This window comes from Gasterosteus aculeatus, chromosome 8 (genome assembly GCF_964276395.1).
Source record: "Gasterosteus aculeatus chromosome 8, fGasAcu3.hap1.1, whole genome shotgun sequence".
Classification (NCBI taxonomy): domain Eukaryota; kingdom Metazoa; phylum Chordata; class Actinopteri; order Perciformes; family Gasterosteidae; genus Gasterosteus; species Gasterosteus aculeatus.
Genome location: NC_135695.1, coordinates 8,726,505 through 8,742,045, shown reverse-complemented (window position 1 = coordinate 8,742,045; position 15,541 = coordinate 8,726,505). Strand labels below are relative to the sequence as shown.

Here is a 15,541-nt window from a genome sequence, read left to right as displayed (position 1 = left end):
CTGCCCGTTGAACTCAAATGTATTTTCACCAGGAGCCGTGTCGATCACCGAGGTTCAAAGCATGACCATCATCTGACGGCCACACAGCCGAGCCCCCACTGTTTCCTCCGCAGCCCACTTTATCCCACCGTAATGGGGCTGTGCAAAAAGAGGCACAATGACAAACACCAGCGTAGCTGTTCACGGCAGATTCCTGTGTGAGATAAGATTAGAAACAGGGAGGGTTGTGGAATCTCGTACCATCCAGTGTACCAACATGTCTGTCAGCTGAGGGTATTTTAGTTTGTGAAGAATGACTAACTGCTGTATGCGGATAGCGTGCAGTACAGTCACCATCACAGGGGAACTCGTCAAGGAGCTGTCCACTGTCTACTGAGACGTTATATATGTATATACAGATATACATACATATAGTTATTGTATCTGTCTTTCTGACAAGAGGGTTTTGTGCAGTCAGTGCTGCTTATTGGAGGTAGTTTGTGCCTCGCTGGCACATAAAGCACATTCATCATTCCTAAATGGTAAAGCAGTCACAGCCTGTTGGACCTGAAGCAGAAGGTCGGACCTCTAATCTCTTCTAACCTTTTCTGGGGAAATTGGCTTTGAACCGCATGCTGCACGGTCTGAAACATCTGTGTGAATGGAGTCTTTATTCCAGTCAGTGTTATGGAGCGGGAGGATGACAAGTCATACGTCTGGTACAGAGTAATATTTATATACAGTATATATATATATATATATATATTTCTGGAACTTTTCGGGTATCGTTGAAAACATCTTTGTCACTGACATATTGTGATAAGATTTAGTCTTAAAAATAATTTAGTGCTGGGACTGTGTCTTTTATTAACCAAAATAATTTAATAAAAAATATAAATAACTAAGAACAGTATGTTTTGTGCACAATACACAATAAGTAACTGTTTTCTCAAATAAATAGAAACAGATTTGGGAATATGGTTCAACATGATTAAGCCAACGTAATTGCAACAGCATGCAACCGCCCTCATCAGGTAAACCAGATTAGTAATGTGTCTGCAGCGTCCCTCCAGAATGGCAGATTCAGTGTGCGTTTGCCTACATGACCACAGGCAGAGGGACTGAACTGAAACTACTGGTATCATGTTATGTAGTCAGTAGCTTCATTTCCCCCCCAGGCAACGTGTTCGTGTGTACTTTGTAGGCATCGTGAAGTGAAGTATGTCAGCCATGCGAGTGCCATGTGGTGGTGATGGGGGGCCACATGTTGTACTAGATCGTGTGACATAATATTTCATCTGAGTGAGAACATCCGTGTGTGTTTGTGTCTTTCAGATCATATGTCTTTACAGAAATGCATAACGGAGAATTACACCTCACCTTTCTGTCTTGTATTATCATAGTTACATAACTGTCTTCCCCGGGTTATTGTACTGTATGTTCATTCCCTTCTTCTTTACCATATATATTGCTCAGTGGAAGGAACTAGATCAACTCAAGTGCTGGTTGATGGGAGTCTAGTCGAATAGTTCTGACTTTGCATTTATACACGTTCTTTTTCCCAGACTTGAGGATGATGGCAGAGGGGCGTTTTGCAAGTCTTCCCAGGTCCCTCCATGCACACCACACCCTGGCAGGAGGCCCTGCACACCCTGGAGTCCCCTCCAATCCCCTCCAAAGCACCTGCTCCTCCAGAGGGCTCCAGGCCTCCCTTTCCTCCTCCATGGACCTCCTCAGCTCCAGACCTGGGTGAGTTGGCTGCCAGCACAATCAAAACTTAATTTACATCAATGCTTTTTTCTTATTCTTCTGTCTGCCCCGTGTCATTTTCCTTGTTCCAGAGTCCCCCCAGGGCCGGGCAGCAGCCTATCACAGCTGTCCACTTCTACCTACCAGCCAGTCTCCATTCACGGAACTCTGCCTCGACGCAAGAGAGGCGGGGCCAACCTCAACCATGACAACGCTACGTGGGACCCCAGAGCCAATCACATGCAACAGATACCTTGGGGCAAAGCATCACTGGTCCCTGGACACGCCCATCAACCCATGACCTCTCCGCTGGTCCAAAATATCATTGACGACTGTCATGGTTATAGGTAAACACATAACACACGAATGCTGTTGTGTCTGACGAGGAACATCATTTTAATATTCACAGTTTTTATTTGGTTTTCATGGTTGGTAGATTTCTAAATTGCTTTACCGTTAATTATCGAATCAAGAGGGACACAATTCCACGAACAGTCCTCCAAAATACCCTTTTCAAATTCAAATACTCAGCCTGAATAGACCTGATAGGCAGCTCGGAAAAGCAGGGCTTATTCAAAAGCCGACGTATTGATGAATTCTCACGCAAAAGTACCACTTTGAATCTTGTTTGAACCAAAGGTTTGTAAATAAGTGAAATTTGACAAATCATGTAGAAATCCGGGTCGACTAAAACCCAAACAGCGTATCTGTCTGTAAAGGTTTCATAGCTTACATCTTCAGACCGACTCAGAGAGTTTGGAGTCGCATGGAGAAAGTCGAGTCCGTAAAGAGCCTGAGGCGCTGTAGCAGTTAGCTCAACTTCAGAGGGAACACGCACACCTCATTCTTCATCACGTCCTCCCCATCTTTCCATCTTTAGTGTAGAGTTACGACAGACAGTATCTGATGTAGCCAGCTGTGTGTGTGTGTGTGTGTGTGTGCGTCCGTGTGTGTGCGCATAGCCCCCAGTGGTTGGGTTACCTTTGTAGGTCAGGGTGTGGCTGGAGCGATGGCAGATCACCGTGAGCCTTTTGTCTTCCCCTCTCCATCCCTCGGCCTCTTTCATACAGTGCTGACATACAGCAGGGCCATTTATCCAGGTTGAATTCAACCCGTGCAGGTGGCAAAATAATGAAGGAGCACCATTCTCTCCCTGTGGTTAATTCTTACTGCAGTTAATTATATGAGTGATGTGTCCTTCGACTGCTTACTTTAGATCAAAATGAAGGTAAAAGTCATTCATGTTTCTGACCCTTATGTTCCTAAATGACATCCAAAGGCATCGGCGGAAGAGAGACAGCTATCTGCTGCTGATCTTTGGCTTGTGGGTTTTCTTTATAACTCGGTGAATATTGGCCTCCAGCAGTCTGAAGATCAAAGCACAGCGCTTGCATATGGATTAACATAGCATGCACGTTCAATCCCACTGTGGTCATTACAATAACCATAATAATAACCTACTTGATCCTGAGAGAAAAGTTTGGCATCAAAACGTTTTTAAAGGTTGTTGTTATTTCACAAGGTCTTTAGTCACTCACATGGAAATATGTACTACCGGGATGTTAACAAATCCTGGGAAATGTTTCTAAGTCGGGATGATCAAACGTGTGTTATTTTCTTAAAGGAGTGACTATATACACATTTTCTTCCCATCGTGGTGTAATAATGTCAATAATGCATTCTGTGATGTGATCAAAGTAACTAAAAGGATTAAACAATCCCAAAGCTCCCTCTAAACTACACATATTTCTATAAAAAGATAAGGCAGCGTGCCAGTCGCTCTTGACTTTCCATTGCTCCTGCTGTCAGCTGACCTATGACCCCTGACCTTATGTTGCACTTGCCTCCCATTGGTCTGCCCGTCTCCCTGTTGACCTCCATGGGCAGCTCAGCAGACCACCAGGAAAGGAGAAGGAGGTGGGGGGCAGGGAATGCTGGGTGGGGGAAGAGAGGAGGGAAGATATCGTGACAGTAACTTTTCATTTCCTCAACATTATATGATACAGAAATGTCCGTTTATCTGTACAAAGGATTGTAAAAGTAAAATATGTTCTATATCTGATGATTTATTGCCTCAGTGACAGACAGAAAAACAGCAGGTTGTTTTGGTGCCGCAAATAAAAGAAGGATGTGAAATGAAGAGGCGTGAGGTCAACAGGGACTCACCTCCAGATGTATAAAAAGACCAAATGCAGGTATGCGTGTAGGTTTGGGGGATCTATTGCAACCAACTGAAACTTCTCCCATGGGCCGAGAGTGCAGGAGCACAATGATCTTATTTTCAGAGGATTGTAGACTAAAGGCAACACATTTTCCTACTATATTCCATTTCTGTCCCAATGTCAAACTACATGCTTTATAATATGTCATGTATGATAATCTACAGCATACAGGTTTTGCACTGTACAAACAGGGAAAAGGACTGAAGCGTATGTATCAAACATTGACGCCATCACAGGCCACTTCTTCATCACGAAGCTTTACATTTGCTAAAGCGTTTCATCAGCCGTCAAACAATTAGTTTCAATCTTTTGCATCTCATTAGTTTTTAAGTTTTTTGAATATTTATTTTATTACTCCAGACATACATTTTTCACATATTTAAAAAAGCTTGAGCAGAATTTATGACTCGAAAGTGGTGAGAGAAACCTTAGAAAACTACAAAACTCTGACATGTCTCCTTTTAGTGGTGTACATTCACTTCTCGTTTGAATTGTATTGGTTGAATAACATTTTGTGAAACCTTGTGGCGTGAGAGTACAGCGGGGATCAGTGGCAGTCAGGAGATCTTTATTATGGAACCACGCTGACCTCTGTAGGCCGCCTGCACACGCTGCATGTTGCTCCCCCCCCTCTCTCTCAGTCTCTTCCAGACACTAAAATATGGTGCAGCCATTCGCTGAGGCCCGCTGTGGTCGTGCTGAGTATTGTGTGGTGAAGCACAAAGAACAACAGTGGCCAGAAAAAGACTGCGGCCAGTGCTGCCTCCTTCTGCCCTCCCTGCAGATGTTTTTTTTCTTTTTTTCTCTCTCCTCTCACTCATTCTGTCCGCAGAGCTCTGTCTCCGTCTGTGTTGCAGGTTAGTTTTGTGGTCGTAGAAGCAGAAATATGTCAGCGTCTGATGCTGTTTCAGCATTATGGTCTGAAAAAGGCACATTTGGTTGCGGTCAGCTTGTGAATATCAGTCTCACTGTACTTTGTTTGGGTTATTTCACTACTGCAGTCGGGCTTAACAAACGTTGTCAGGGAGAATACAGATGTTACAACAAAGAGTCAAAGCTTCTTTGACGGCGTGGGTTTAAACAATTAACCTCCATCAGCTGCAAGGTGGCTGCCGTTTGTGAGCCTGACCTTTGACCTCCTGGAGGAGAGGAGGGAATTTCCCTCAGTCGCAGCACATTCGGCCGCTGCAGCGTTGGTATGGGTGTTGTCTGGTATGTGGGGATTCTCATCTCGCCCACTTCAGACGGGGTCACAAGGAGCGGGCGGTTGGGCTGGTGAAGGTTTTGGGGGGAAATCAAAAGTTCAGAAAACCGCTGCATCCAACAAAGCAGCAGATACAGTTGTGCCTGATGTCAAACGCGAGCAGCTTTCGCTCATCACCATCACTAGTGGAAGCTATCTTCTCTCATCCAAATGCCTTTTACAAGTTGTAAGAAGCCCAGTTGATCTGAATAAATCACTGAGGGATATCGGTATTTCAAATCTCAAATATTTTACAGTCTAACCCATCAAAAAGCTGCAGACAGATGTGTTTCAGCTCGAATAACGAACGGATCACACTGAATTTGTGAGTGTTGGAGAAGACTTGCGCATGGTCATTTATCCGAATTTTTTAGAACGTAAACTACTGAGAGCGTGACCTGTGTGGACTCGCTGTGGGGCGGCAGGAGGGTCACGATATTTGGACCTGCAACGGGATCAGGTGACATATTCTGAGTGAAATGTGCTGCAGTCGGCGAAGTTGATGAGCGGCCTGAGCACTTCTCCGTCGTATGAATAACGACGATAAGTTGCTTTGAAAGGAGTCTTCTGTTTAGTTATATAACTTAATCCCACTCGTTATTTGGGGCCACATTAAATTGAGAGGGCTGAGAGCTAAACATATTTGGTTTGGTAAGTAATGAACTGTGCTTATATTCCCGTGAGGGGATTTAAACTACCAACCTTGTTAACGTAGTCAGGGATTTGAGCTAATTACCTCTTTCACTGAGCCCCTGGCTGTAAGCCGCCTGTGGAGAGGGACTCACAGCTACATTTATATGCTCAAGTACCAAATATTTAAAGGCAATAAACACACACACGTTCTTTAAAGAAAACAATGTGAGGATCTTATGCTGCTCAAAACAAAAAATGCAAAAATACAGTCCAATAATAGGCTATAATGTTTTTTCAAAGACATCACAAAAGTGTATATTTTTAAAGAATGAATTTCCTTTGTGCTGTTTTTATGTGTGTGCTCTCGGCTCTTTGTGAAATTGTCAGTGGACTCTGAAGGGCAGGCGTGTGGCTGCGATGTGTGTTATTGTGGGGGAGGAGAGAGAGAGAGAGAGAGAGAGAAGGGGAGAGAGAGAGGGAGGTCAAGGCAAGCAGGCAGTGAGGGAACATGTTTACCACTAACTGAGAACCAAGAGTGAAAGACGACTCCGAATGGGACGCCGAAGGAGAGGGACTGGGATTTAGAGCAGCTCTGTGTGAGGTTGGGTTCTACTTGGGGGCCACTGCAGTCCGCCGTGCAGCTCTACAGTGCAGCTGCACTTGTTATGACCGTCGACATCCGCTTGGACCTTTACAACCGAAGCGGCGCACTTCCAACCACCTGTATCGTCTGCGAAAACAAAGCTGGGCAGAGTTATGGATGTCTAAAGAAGCTGCATCAGCACCAGCGAGGGACCCGGCGAGACGTAACAACACCAGCTCAGTGCTTCATTTGTAAAAAAAAAAAAAAGAAAAAAAAGAAAAAGAAAAGAAGAAAGGAACCAAAGGTCGACAGTGAGCGGTTTAGGTCCAGCAGCGAGATGTGTTCACTAAACAGGACCGTGTCTTTGTGTGTGTTCCCCAGGGAGCCTGCTGCCGGCCTGGACGCCACGGTGGACTATGTGAAGGTAGGAACAATAAATGTGCGTGTTTGTTGTCTGCAAAAGAGACGCTGTTGCTACTATTACAGTTACAAACAAGGCCTAGATAGTGACGTTTTGCTCGTGGAACCGTGTCGACAGTTTTTCTCATGACAAAACACGTTACGTTCACTGTGAGTCGTCACACAGGTGTTTTTACAGTATTTACGGGACTGATTCAACTGCAAAAAAGATAAACGATGCACACCAGCAACCGTTTGTTGTGCAACAAGTTTCAATTTGATTCAGTAAATGATTATTAGTGCAAGTCTCCTCGTCGGGTAAAAGGAATATTGTTGGTACCAATAGCTGTGGTGAAAGTAAGTCTACTAATTAAATTAAGTTTGAGACATTTAGTAAAAATATGAGAATACTGAACTGGACTGAAATTCAGCGGTTTCTGCAGGCTTCAATGTAAACATCCGTCACAGGAGACGTTGATCCAATGAGCTCTGGGCTACGAGGAGATTCACCTGTTAAATCATCTGTCTGCCACTGCGCTCATAATGACACACACACACACACACACACTCAGACACACACCACCTGAGCCCCTTCTATTAGAGGTGATCACATTATATTTATATTTGTTTCACTCTCTGTATGTATTTTCCTTTCTTATTATACTCACACCATATCTGGCTCACTTATGAGCGGAAAATGTGATCTAAGGGAGAAGATTAATGATTAAACACAATGTAGATACATTGGGATTCTTACATAAAACTCAAATACTTGTTGAATACAAAAATGGGTTCCACATAACTGAGAGTATCAACTGCTGTCAATTATTGTTTATTTGCAGCAAGTATGTATTGTTTATGTAATCTTTATTATTCCAATATTACTTATTATTTTTGTCTTTTTTAAACATTGATTTAATAATTTCACTAAGATTTAACTGGAGATACATGATCTTTTTTGACCTGAAACTAAACCATACGTGAAGGGTATTCACAGCTCATCACCAGCAGCGCCAAGGAGTCCTCTGTGTTTACGTACTTAGATGATGCTTCCCCATTTCTCCTCTCTTTGACTCTTCATCTCGTGTCTTCTCCACCATCCCCCACGTCCAGCGCTCCCTCTCTGCCATCCATCGCTCCTTTCCATTTATTAGCTCATACGTTTGGATGCTGACACCTCAGTCTGAAAAGCAAACTCAGTCCTTCCCACGACAACATGTAGGAGCTAACCACACACACACACACACACACACACACACAGACCCAAACCTGCACTCCCACACACTCAGCTCTGCACACAAACATGCACAAACAGTACTTGTGTGTATTTCTTTGGTCAACTTAGGGTTGTCAACAGAGTGAGTGTGCGTGTGTGTTAACAGCAAATGGAGCTACAGATGTTATATAATATGTGTGGAAGTGTTGCTGTCAGCCACTGTGAATTAAAACACACACAGATGTCCATGCCTGCATGCACACAAACACACACACACACGCGCGCGCACACACTACAGACACAATACAATTCGTGTCATATCCTGTGGAAAGGTCAAAAGTGCGGGAACCGTGCAGTGAGCCTTGGACTGTTTGGTGTGATCGGGCCATCGATTATGTTCAGTACAGACGTGTAGGATGGATGTGTGCAGGGAAGGAAGTGCCTGTGGAGAACAACCGTACAAAGATATCCCTTTATTGTTAGACTGTGAGACTGTTTCTCTCCTCGTGGACAGTCTCATATCAAGAGCAGAATAAATTGAGGTCATTGTCTGATTAGCTGGTTTTCCTCCACTAAGAAGATGTAGAAACAACATTTAACAATCTCAATTCAGTGCTTTTCGTTGGGAGACAAAACAGCGGGTTGAATGTGAAGGCTGTTCTTTGAATACGTACATTTATGTAGTCGTTTATAACATAAAATGCAGAAGGTTTGCATACAAACTGATTCCAGAACACGTGTACTGGTCAGTGGGAATCATGTCGCCATTCTGTGAGAGGAATTAGGAACCAGGATTGGTACAAAGTTCCCACAGGATAAATCAGAGAAAAGTTACAAAGAGGAGGTTGTTGCATGCCGCAGCAGTAAATTGAGCTAACGTCTTAAGAGTAAGTCTGAATGGTGCGGAAACGTCAGCTTCTTACAAAGAGCGATGAGATGCAAAAGAAATCTGAATGTTTCAACATTTCTCTTTATTTACCATCAGAATTCCGTTATTTCTCTCTTTTGTCTTTTTCCACTGGTTTGTGCAGCAGTTTAAAAAATTGTGGCTCATCAAATCCGATCTAAGGACACAATACTACTTGTGAAAAGACAGAAAGAAAGAAGTCTATGATGCGGTTGAGCCTCTGTAGTTCGAATGAACACACCTCTTCTTTCACTCAGACCTTTCTCAAACACTGTCCCTCTCTTTTTCTTCTATTCCCACTCCGTCTGTGACTCGGGAACATAAAGTTGCTCTACCCTCACGAGAGAGCTTTAACAAACAATAACGCTCTGTGTCTGCGTGTGGTCGAGCAACTCTCAAAGCGACGGCATTTAACGGCTTACGGGAATCAAACGCACACATGATGCAGTTCTGTGTTTAAAACAACACAAGTATTTATCTGCCTCCGTTATCTGTAAATGAATTCATCAACACTAAAAGTGCCTTGAGTCCTTGGGGAGCGATCGACGGTGAAGATGAACTCCAGAGCCGTCTTGTGGTCGGATTAAAGTACTACAGAGTCGTCCAGCCAGTTAGAGGTCTGAGCAGCAGTGTGACATTCATCAGGATCATCATAGCGATCAGTCAGCGAGCCAACGCGCCGCTCCCGCTGCCGAGCATTCAGCCCTGCTGACCGGTCAGCCATCCACAAGCTGCACAGCCAATCGATCATCGTTTGTCAGCCTATAAGCAGAGCAGGCAGCTGGCCAGCAAGCCAGGAAATTTGGGGGGGAATATAAGAGGACTGTTCATGCATCAGATATTATGGACAGGTGCAAAATAAAAAGATAGTTTCTTCAATTTGGAATCAGAGCTTTATCCCACTGAAATTAGTGTGAGTACGAGAATAGACAAGCGTTTAGTGAGAAAAACATGAACGTCTACTTTTACAGTCATATAAGTATTCATATTTTTATTAGACGACCATTGGATGATTTCATGAATCAGACCATGTATTACACAGTTTAAATTATTTCAACTATCAAAGCCTAAACAACTGTGCATTATCTCAATATGCTTTGGGGAGTCTTGAGTGAAAGCTATATTATATATATATATATATAATCAAACAAGTTTGGCTTAAAGCGGAAGAACATTAAGGCTTATTTTTAGCATTTGAGTGGCCTGCGGGTAAAAACCATGCAAAGAAGTAATTAACCTTATGAAAATTAAAAAAGTTTTTAACTTATTTAGACAAAATGTTCATTTCACTTTTCCTAAATGAAGTTCCTCGTGATGCAATACAGCAGAATCTGTGAAGAAACAAACATTTTTCAGATGCATTGCATCAATCTTCTCCATAACATCACCTCCAGTATTACATGAGGCTAAAAACAACCTATGGATTTACTTTCTCTTTTCACCCACCAATGGCACACATTTGTATCGACGCGATGGCGGCCCGCACAGTGGGGACGTCACGTTGTACAAGATCACGGTCCATTACTGATCGATGACCCATCTCAAACGTATACGCGCTCTGGGGGCCGCAGTGTCACGGACATTAATTATCTGGTATTCAAAATGCTGTTACAGTGGGACACTGATGCAGACACTGTGATATAAAACCATTGATTGATTATAAAATGTGTCAGGAAATGAGAGATTAATGTGGATGTGTTGTGCAAGCGCACATATTTGCTTGACTTTGATGGCACAGGAAGACATTTATAATAAATTTACAAAATAAAACGCCATGTTTTGCTCTTCTGTGCTTGATAGATAAATAGACAAGTTATTGTACTCAAGTAGAAAATACCTAAAACACATTCTCTATTTTGCGTGACATTTTTAAAAAGGAGGTGCGGTGGCAAGACGATTTATTATTCTACTGTGGAATTAAAGAACATTTTGAGGCGTAAAATAGATTAAATGTCAATTCATAGACAAGCGAAAAGCAACAACACCCTTTGTGCCCAACAAACAGATGGCCACTCTGCAGTGTGTGCATACACACATCCATCCTTAGTTTAATTAACCAGAAAAGAGACAAAATCAATTCAACAAGAATGATTGGCAGAAGACAAAACTATGCCTGCACACTGGTGCACCTGGAACTCGAAAAGCATACGCAGGTCTAAATGTACTTTGTAAAATACCTATCGAAAACAAAAGAAAAGAAGTTTACATTCTCATGTCATGTAACTGGAGTCTGTAAAGCGGTTCGGCTCTCTGAAAGAAACGACAGACAGATATTAACAGAAAACATGGAACCCCAGCACGCCGATTCCCGTCCCTCGTTGTTTTTCCAGAGCATTCCTGCAGCGACGGGCATGTGTATTTTAAGGTGGACATTTAGCCTAGCTGGTGATTTGGGGCTGCTGTGGTTGGCAGAACTTTGTATCAGTGTGTGTGTGTGTGTTGTGTGTGTGTGTTGCCCCAGAGAATGTTCTACACGTATTTCCCCCGTGGATCCTCAGAGAATTCCCTCTGTAATTAGTGGCTCCGTTTCCTGCGACAGAATCGACAGAATATTCATTTAACTGGTTGCTTGGTCTATTTGTGCGTGTGTGTCCTTGTTGATGGAACTGGGTGTTTTTGCATGTACATGCTAGTTTAGGGCATATTCTATGGACTGTGTGTCGGTACTGTCTCGTCTGTGCATGTGTGTGAAATGGTGGGACAGATGTGGCACTTGACTAGTGTGGGGTGCCAGCTATTTATCAGCGTTCCTCTATAGGGCACACACACACACACACACACACACACACACACACACCAACAAAGAGGAGTTTATTTTTAGTACAGGGACTCAGCGTAATGACCTAATTCCCATTAAATGCTTTCATGTGGTTGTTGTGGTTGTTGTAGTTCTTTTCTGCAGTAAAATACGGGAAATGATGTATTTTCTGTTTTGTTTATTATAATTAGAAGAAGAGCGAAGTTGTTTGGGAGAGCAGCGAAGGAGTCGGTCCACAGTGTGTGAAATAGCAGGTGGCAATTAAGTGGGTTCCTTCTGCCCTTTTACCTCCTGCACCCACGATTCATATTTGTGAATGTATGTTTTGCAGAGTGTGTTGTGAAAACTGCTGAGCATTATGAGCTTTATTTTAGTGACAGTATTTTTCTTGTTAATGTAAAGTAGCCCCCTGATATCGGACCACAGAATCAACAACATGAACAACATTCAGTCAGATTTATGAATGAAGAAATTCCTCATTAGTTTCAGCCCGAGATGCAACTTATCCAAAGGAATCTAGACGATATATCTTAAAAGATCTCTATGGTTAATGAGCTCATCTCATGAGCAAAATGAGCCTTTTTCATATCCTTCCACCCATCATTCATATAATTTCAAGAGCGACAGACAGATTCTGAGCCACTCCCGGTCCATCCACAGACCATTGGCCCACACCAGACCACATGTGGGGGCGGGGCCAATAGGGTAGGACATGGGGGGGGCTGGGTGTAGTGTCAGAAAGGATCTCCAGAGCTGAGTGAACAGTGGAGGGTTCACTCAGCGGGGCGCTGCGGAGGAGGGGGACAGAGACGGCACTCGTCCCGATGGGGACTCGGGGCTCAGCAGCCTGTTCTCGTTTCTTCACACCACAACCGACCACACTGCAAAAGAGTTTCGCTCAGTTTAGCTGGTGTAACTCTGCGATGGAAGTTTTCACTGGAAGAGGCAAATGGTAATAGTAAATGGACTTGACAGTTGTTTGGCATGTAGTCAAAGCGGGTGGTTAGTGCTGAAGTGAGATCGCTACCGGCAGCAGGAGGTACCCAGTTGGTCCAGAGGTCAAGGGAAGTTCACAAGAATGTCGGAGGGATGCAGCCTCAAGACCCTGACGGCCGCTCTGTGCTGCTTCTACCACAAGAACTCTGTCATGACTGCAAAGGTGAGAGAAACAGTGTGTGTGTGTGTGTGTGTGTGTGTGTGTGTGTGTGGTGTGCAGGTATTGGCACTTCCTGTCAGTGTCTTCATATCTGTGGTTATACGTTTTAAATCTTATATAGTGCTCATGTGCATGTTTTTATGCTGCAGCCTTTGCTTGTGCCTTAATAATAAAAAAGTTTGTGTGTGTGAGGTTGTGTGTTTGTGAGACGTTTAAAAAGACACATGCTCACCATTGCCGGGTTAAAAAACAATCTAAAAAAGTGCACAGCAGCATTTCCATTCTAATGCCACTGAATAGTCCTCCTCTTTCCTTCACACTCTCTGTGAGTTGAACACTGGGCTTTTATTACTGAAACCAGACGCTCTCATAAATGACCGACTGTGTGACTGTCTGACTGTGTGTGTGTGTGTGTGTGTGTGTGTGTGTGTGTGTGTGTGTGTGTGTGTGTGTGTGTGTGTGTGTGTGTGTGTGTGTGTGTGTGTGTGTGTGTGTGTGTGTGTGTGTGTGTGTGCGCGTGTGAGAGATATTACAGCCGCCGTCATCCATAACCAGGGCCGGCAGACAGACAGGGCAGTGTGTGATGGCAAGGGTGAGACACAGATGGTTATGGACGCGGAGGTAGCAGGACGAGGTCCCGGTCCTCACGAGGATGATAAATGACCAGCTCGGGGTAGTTTGTCCTCTTTATGACGTCAGTGAAGTGCACGGCGGCATTAACTTGATTGGATGGAGCTGAGGTGACAGGCTTTGTCCCTCTGGAGACGAGCCAGTGGCTTCTCCCGCAGCACGTCCACATCAGGCCCCGATGAAGGGGACGGAATGCTAATGCGAGCTGCGGATGCATGTCACCAGTAAATGGTAAACAGACCGTGCTGGTGGAGCGCTTTTCTTAGTCTTCCGATTCACTCCATCACGCGCCGATGACAGGAGCTACCGCGCAACGGAGACACCTGTCCATCAGCAACACTCACACCGGCCGCACAGCGCAGCCGCAGCCTCTGGAGCGGCGTCGCGCCCGAGGACACAACAACATGCAGATTAGCGGGAGCCGGGCATCGAACCTCAAATCCTCTGGCGGATTTTTAGATTTGTAGTTTTGTTTCATTTCGATTTCTCTTCTTTTTCGTCATTCACAGTAAACCGTTTTCATTCTCACCCGGAGACATCTCAAAACATCAAATTGAGATCAAATCAAATCTAAAGGAAGCTCTGGACTAAATAGATGGATGCAATCGAATCAACAAAAAGTGGGAAAACAAAAATGTATCTTTGCTTTCATTAATTATAGTGTCAATTGGAACATTAAGAAAAATATAAAACTTTGATTTGTGATCAATGCCTGAACTCTTCCTCAAAGGAAAACTATTTAGAGAAACTAACAGATCAATGAACCTGAAAGGGTACAAATTGCACAACTGTCCTGTGCAGGAAATGTGTATTTTATAATGATATTGATCCCTAGGAATTGTCTTTACCGAGTCGATGTGTTGATGGGTGTCCTCTTTGATTGGACAGCATCCCTCCAGCGCTGCTTTTTCCTCCATCCAACACACTCATTCCTTTATCTCTCTATCTGTGTCTTCCCGTCTCTCTGTCTTTGATTCCAAAGAGCCCGGGGCTTTCTTCCATTCTCGTTTCCCTCACTCGCCTCTTTGTTTCCCTCCTCCATCTGTCTCTTTGGTGGGTTGCCATTTATTCGCTTCCTGTATCTGTGAGTCAAAACAAACGAGAGACCCCAATGACACATTTGAATACCTAAACATTACGCTGGTTGAGCATCTTGTCTTATATGTTGTTCAGCGTGGGCTTCACAGCACAGTAACTAGTTGAATACAACAGTTTTCACCTGTTTAGTAACAATAGAAAAAGTTGTGTGTGTGCCTTCAATCTTTTGTTGCAGTATAATCTTATTTTCTAGATCTCTATTCGATGGACGCGTATTCGCTGTCAGAAAATAATGTGAGTTTTTTCTATATGTTTTCTAAAGCTACAGACTCTCAGAGCAAAACTTCATCTACCAACTCATTTGCTGCTGGATTTAGGTCTGGTAATAACCGGTAACTGGTAATAACCAGATCTGATTCAACCTCGATACATAAAGATAAACTAAACACGTCATTCCATAGTGACATTGATAGCTGTACTGGGAACCTGATTAAGAGACGCAGAAACCATCAAACAAGATGATAATATTACTCTTTTTAAAGCTTGTCAACAAATAGGCCTTGTAAATATATTTTAAAAAACTCTGGCTAAAAACGTGATTTTACTGATTTTACTTTAGTTGACATTTGCTCTGGGAATCATATTGATCATCAGTGTGGTTTCTCGTCTTTGTCCAGTAATCAAAACCTGCTTCTCATATTTACAGAAAGAAAACAAATTCAAAAAATGAAAACAATCAAAAGAGAAAACTTAGTCTTAGTGCTTAACGTATTACATCAAAGACAGACTGGATGCATTATCAAGCACACTGTGCTGTCCGTCTCAAAGAGGTTTCCTGTGACGACGCCTCAGTAGTTGTCCCAGTCCAACCAGTCAGATGCCTCCCGGCATAAACACAGGAAGAAGCGTCCCTCTAGTTGTGAGTAAACAGGAAAGGTTGGGACCTTCTGATCGTAGAGCCAAGATGATGAGATCTTGGAATCAAAAGATTGCTGTGCTATGAGAATGTCCATCTAGTCAAATGCGCA

General features: G+C 43.5%; 1 protein-coding gene across 3 annotated transcripts in view; it reads left to right on the top strand.

Annotated features, from left to right (window-relative positions):
- The window catches only part of bcar3 (BCAR3 adaptor protein, NSP family member), a 48,966-nt gene that overhangs the window by 22,966 nt on the left and 10,459 nt on the right, over positions 1-15,541 (top strand). For 2 of the 3 annotated variants that reach the window (XM_078108039.1, XM_040183536.2), the window contains 3 exons: positions 1,545-1,728; positions 1,821-2,075; positions 6,791-6,833. In XM_078108039.1, the coding sequence (XP_077964165.1) occupies positions 1,545-1,728; positions 1,821-2,075; positions 6,791-6,833 (482 nt within the window). Of the gene's footprint in view, positions 1-1,544; positions 1,729-1,820; positions 2,076-6,790; positions 6,834-12,438; positions 12,849-15,541 lie in introns of those variants that run through there. The other variant, XM_040183537.2, reaches the window with a different exon arrangement.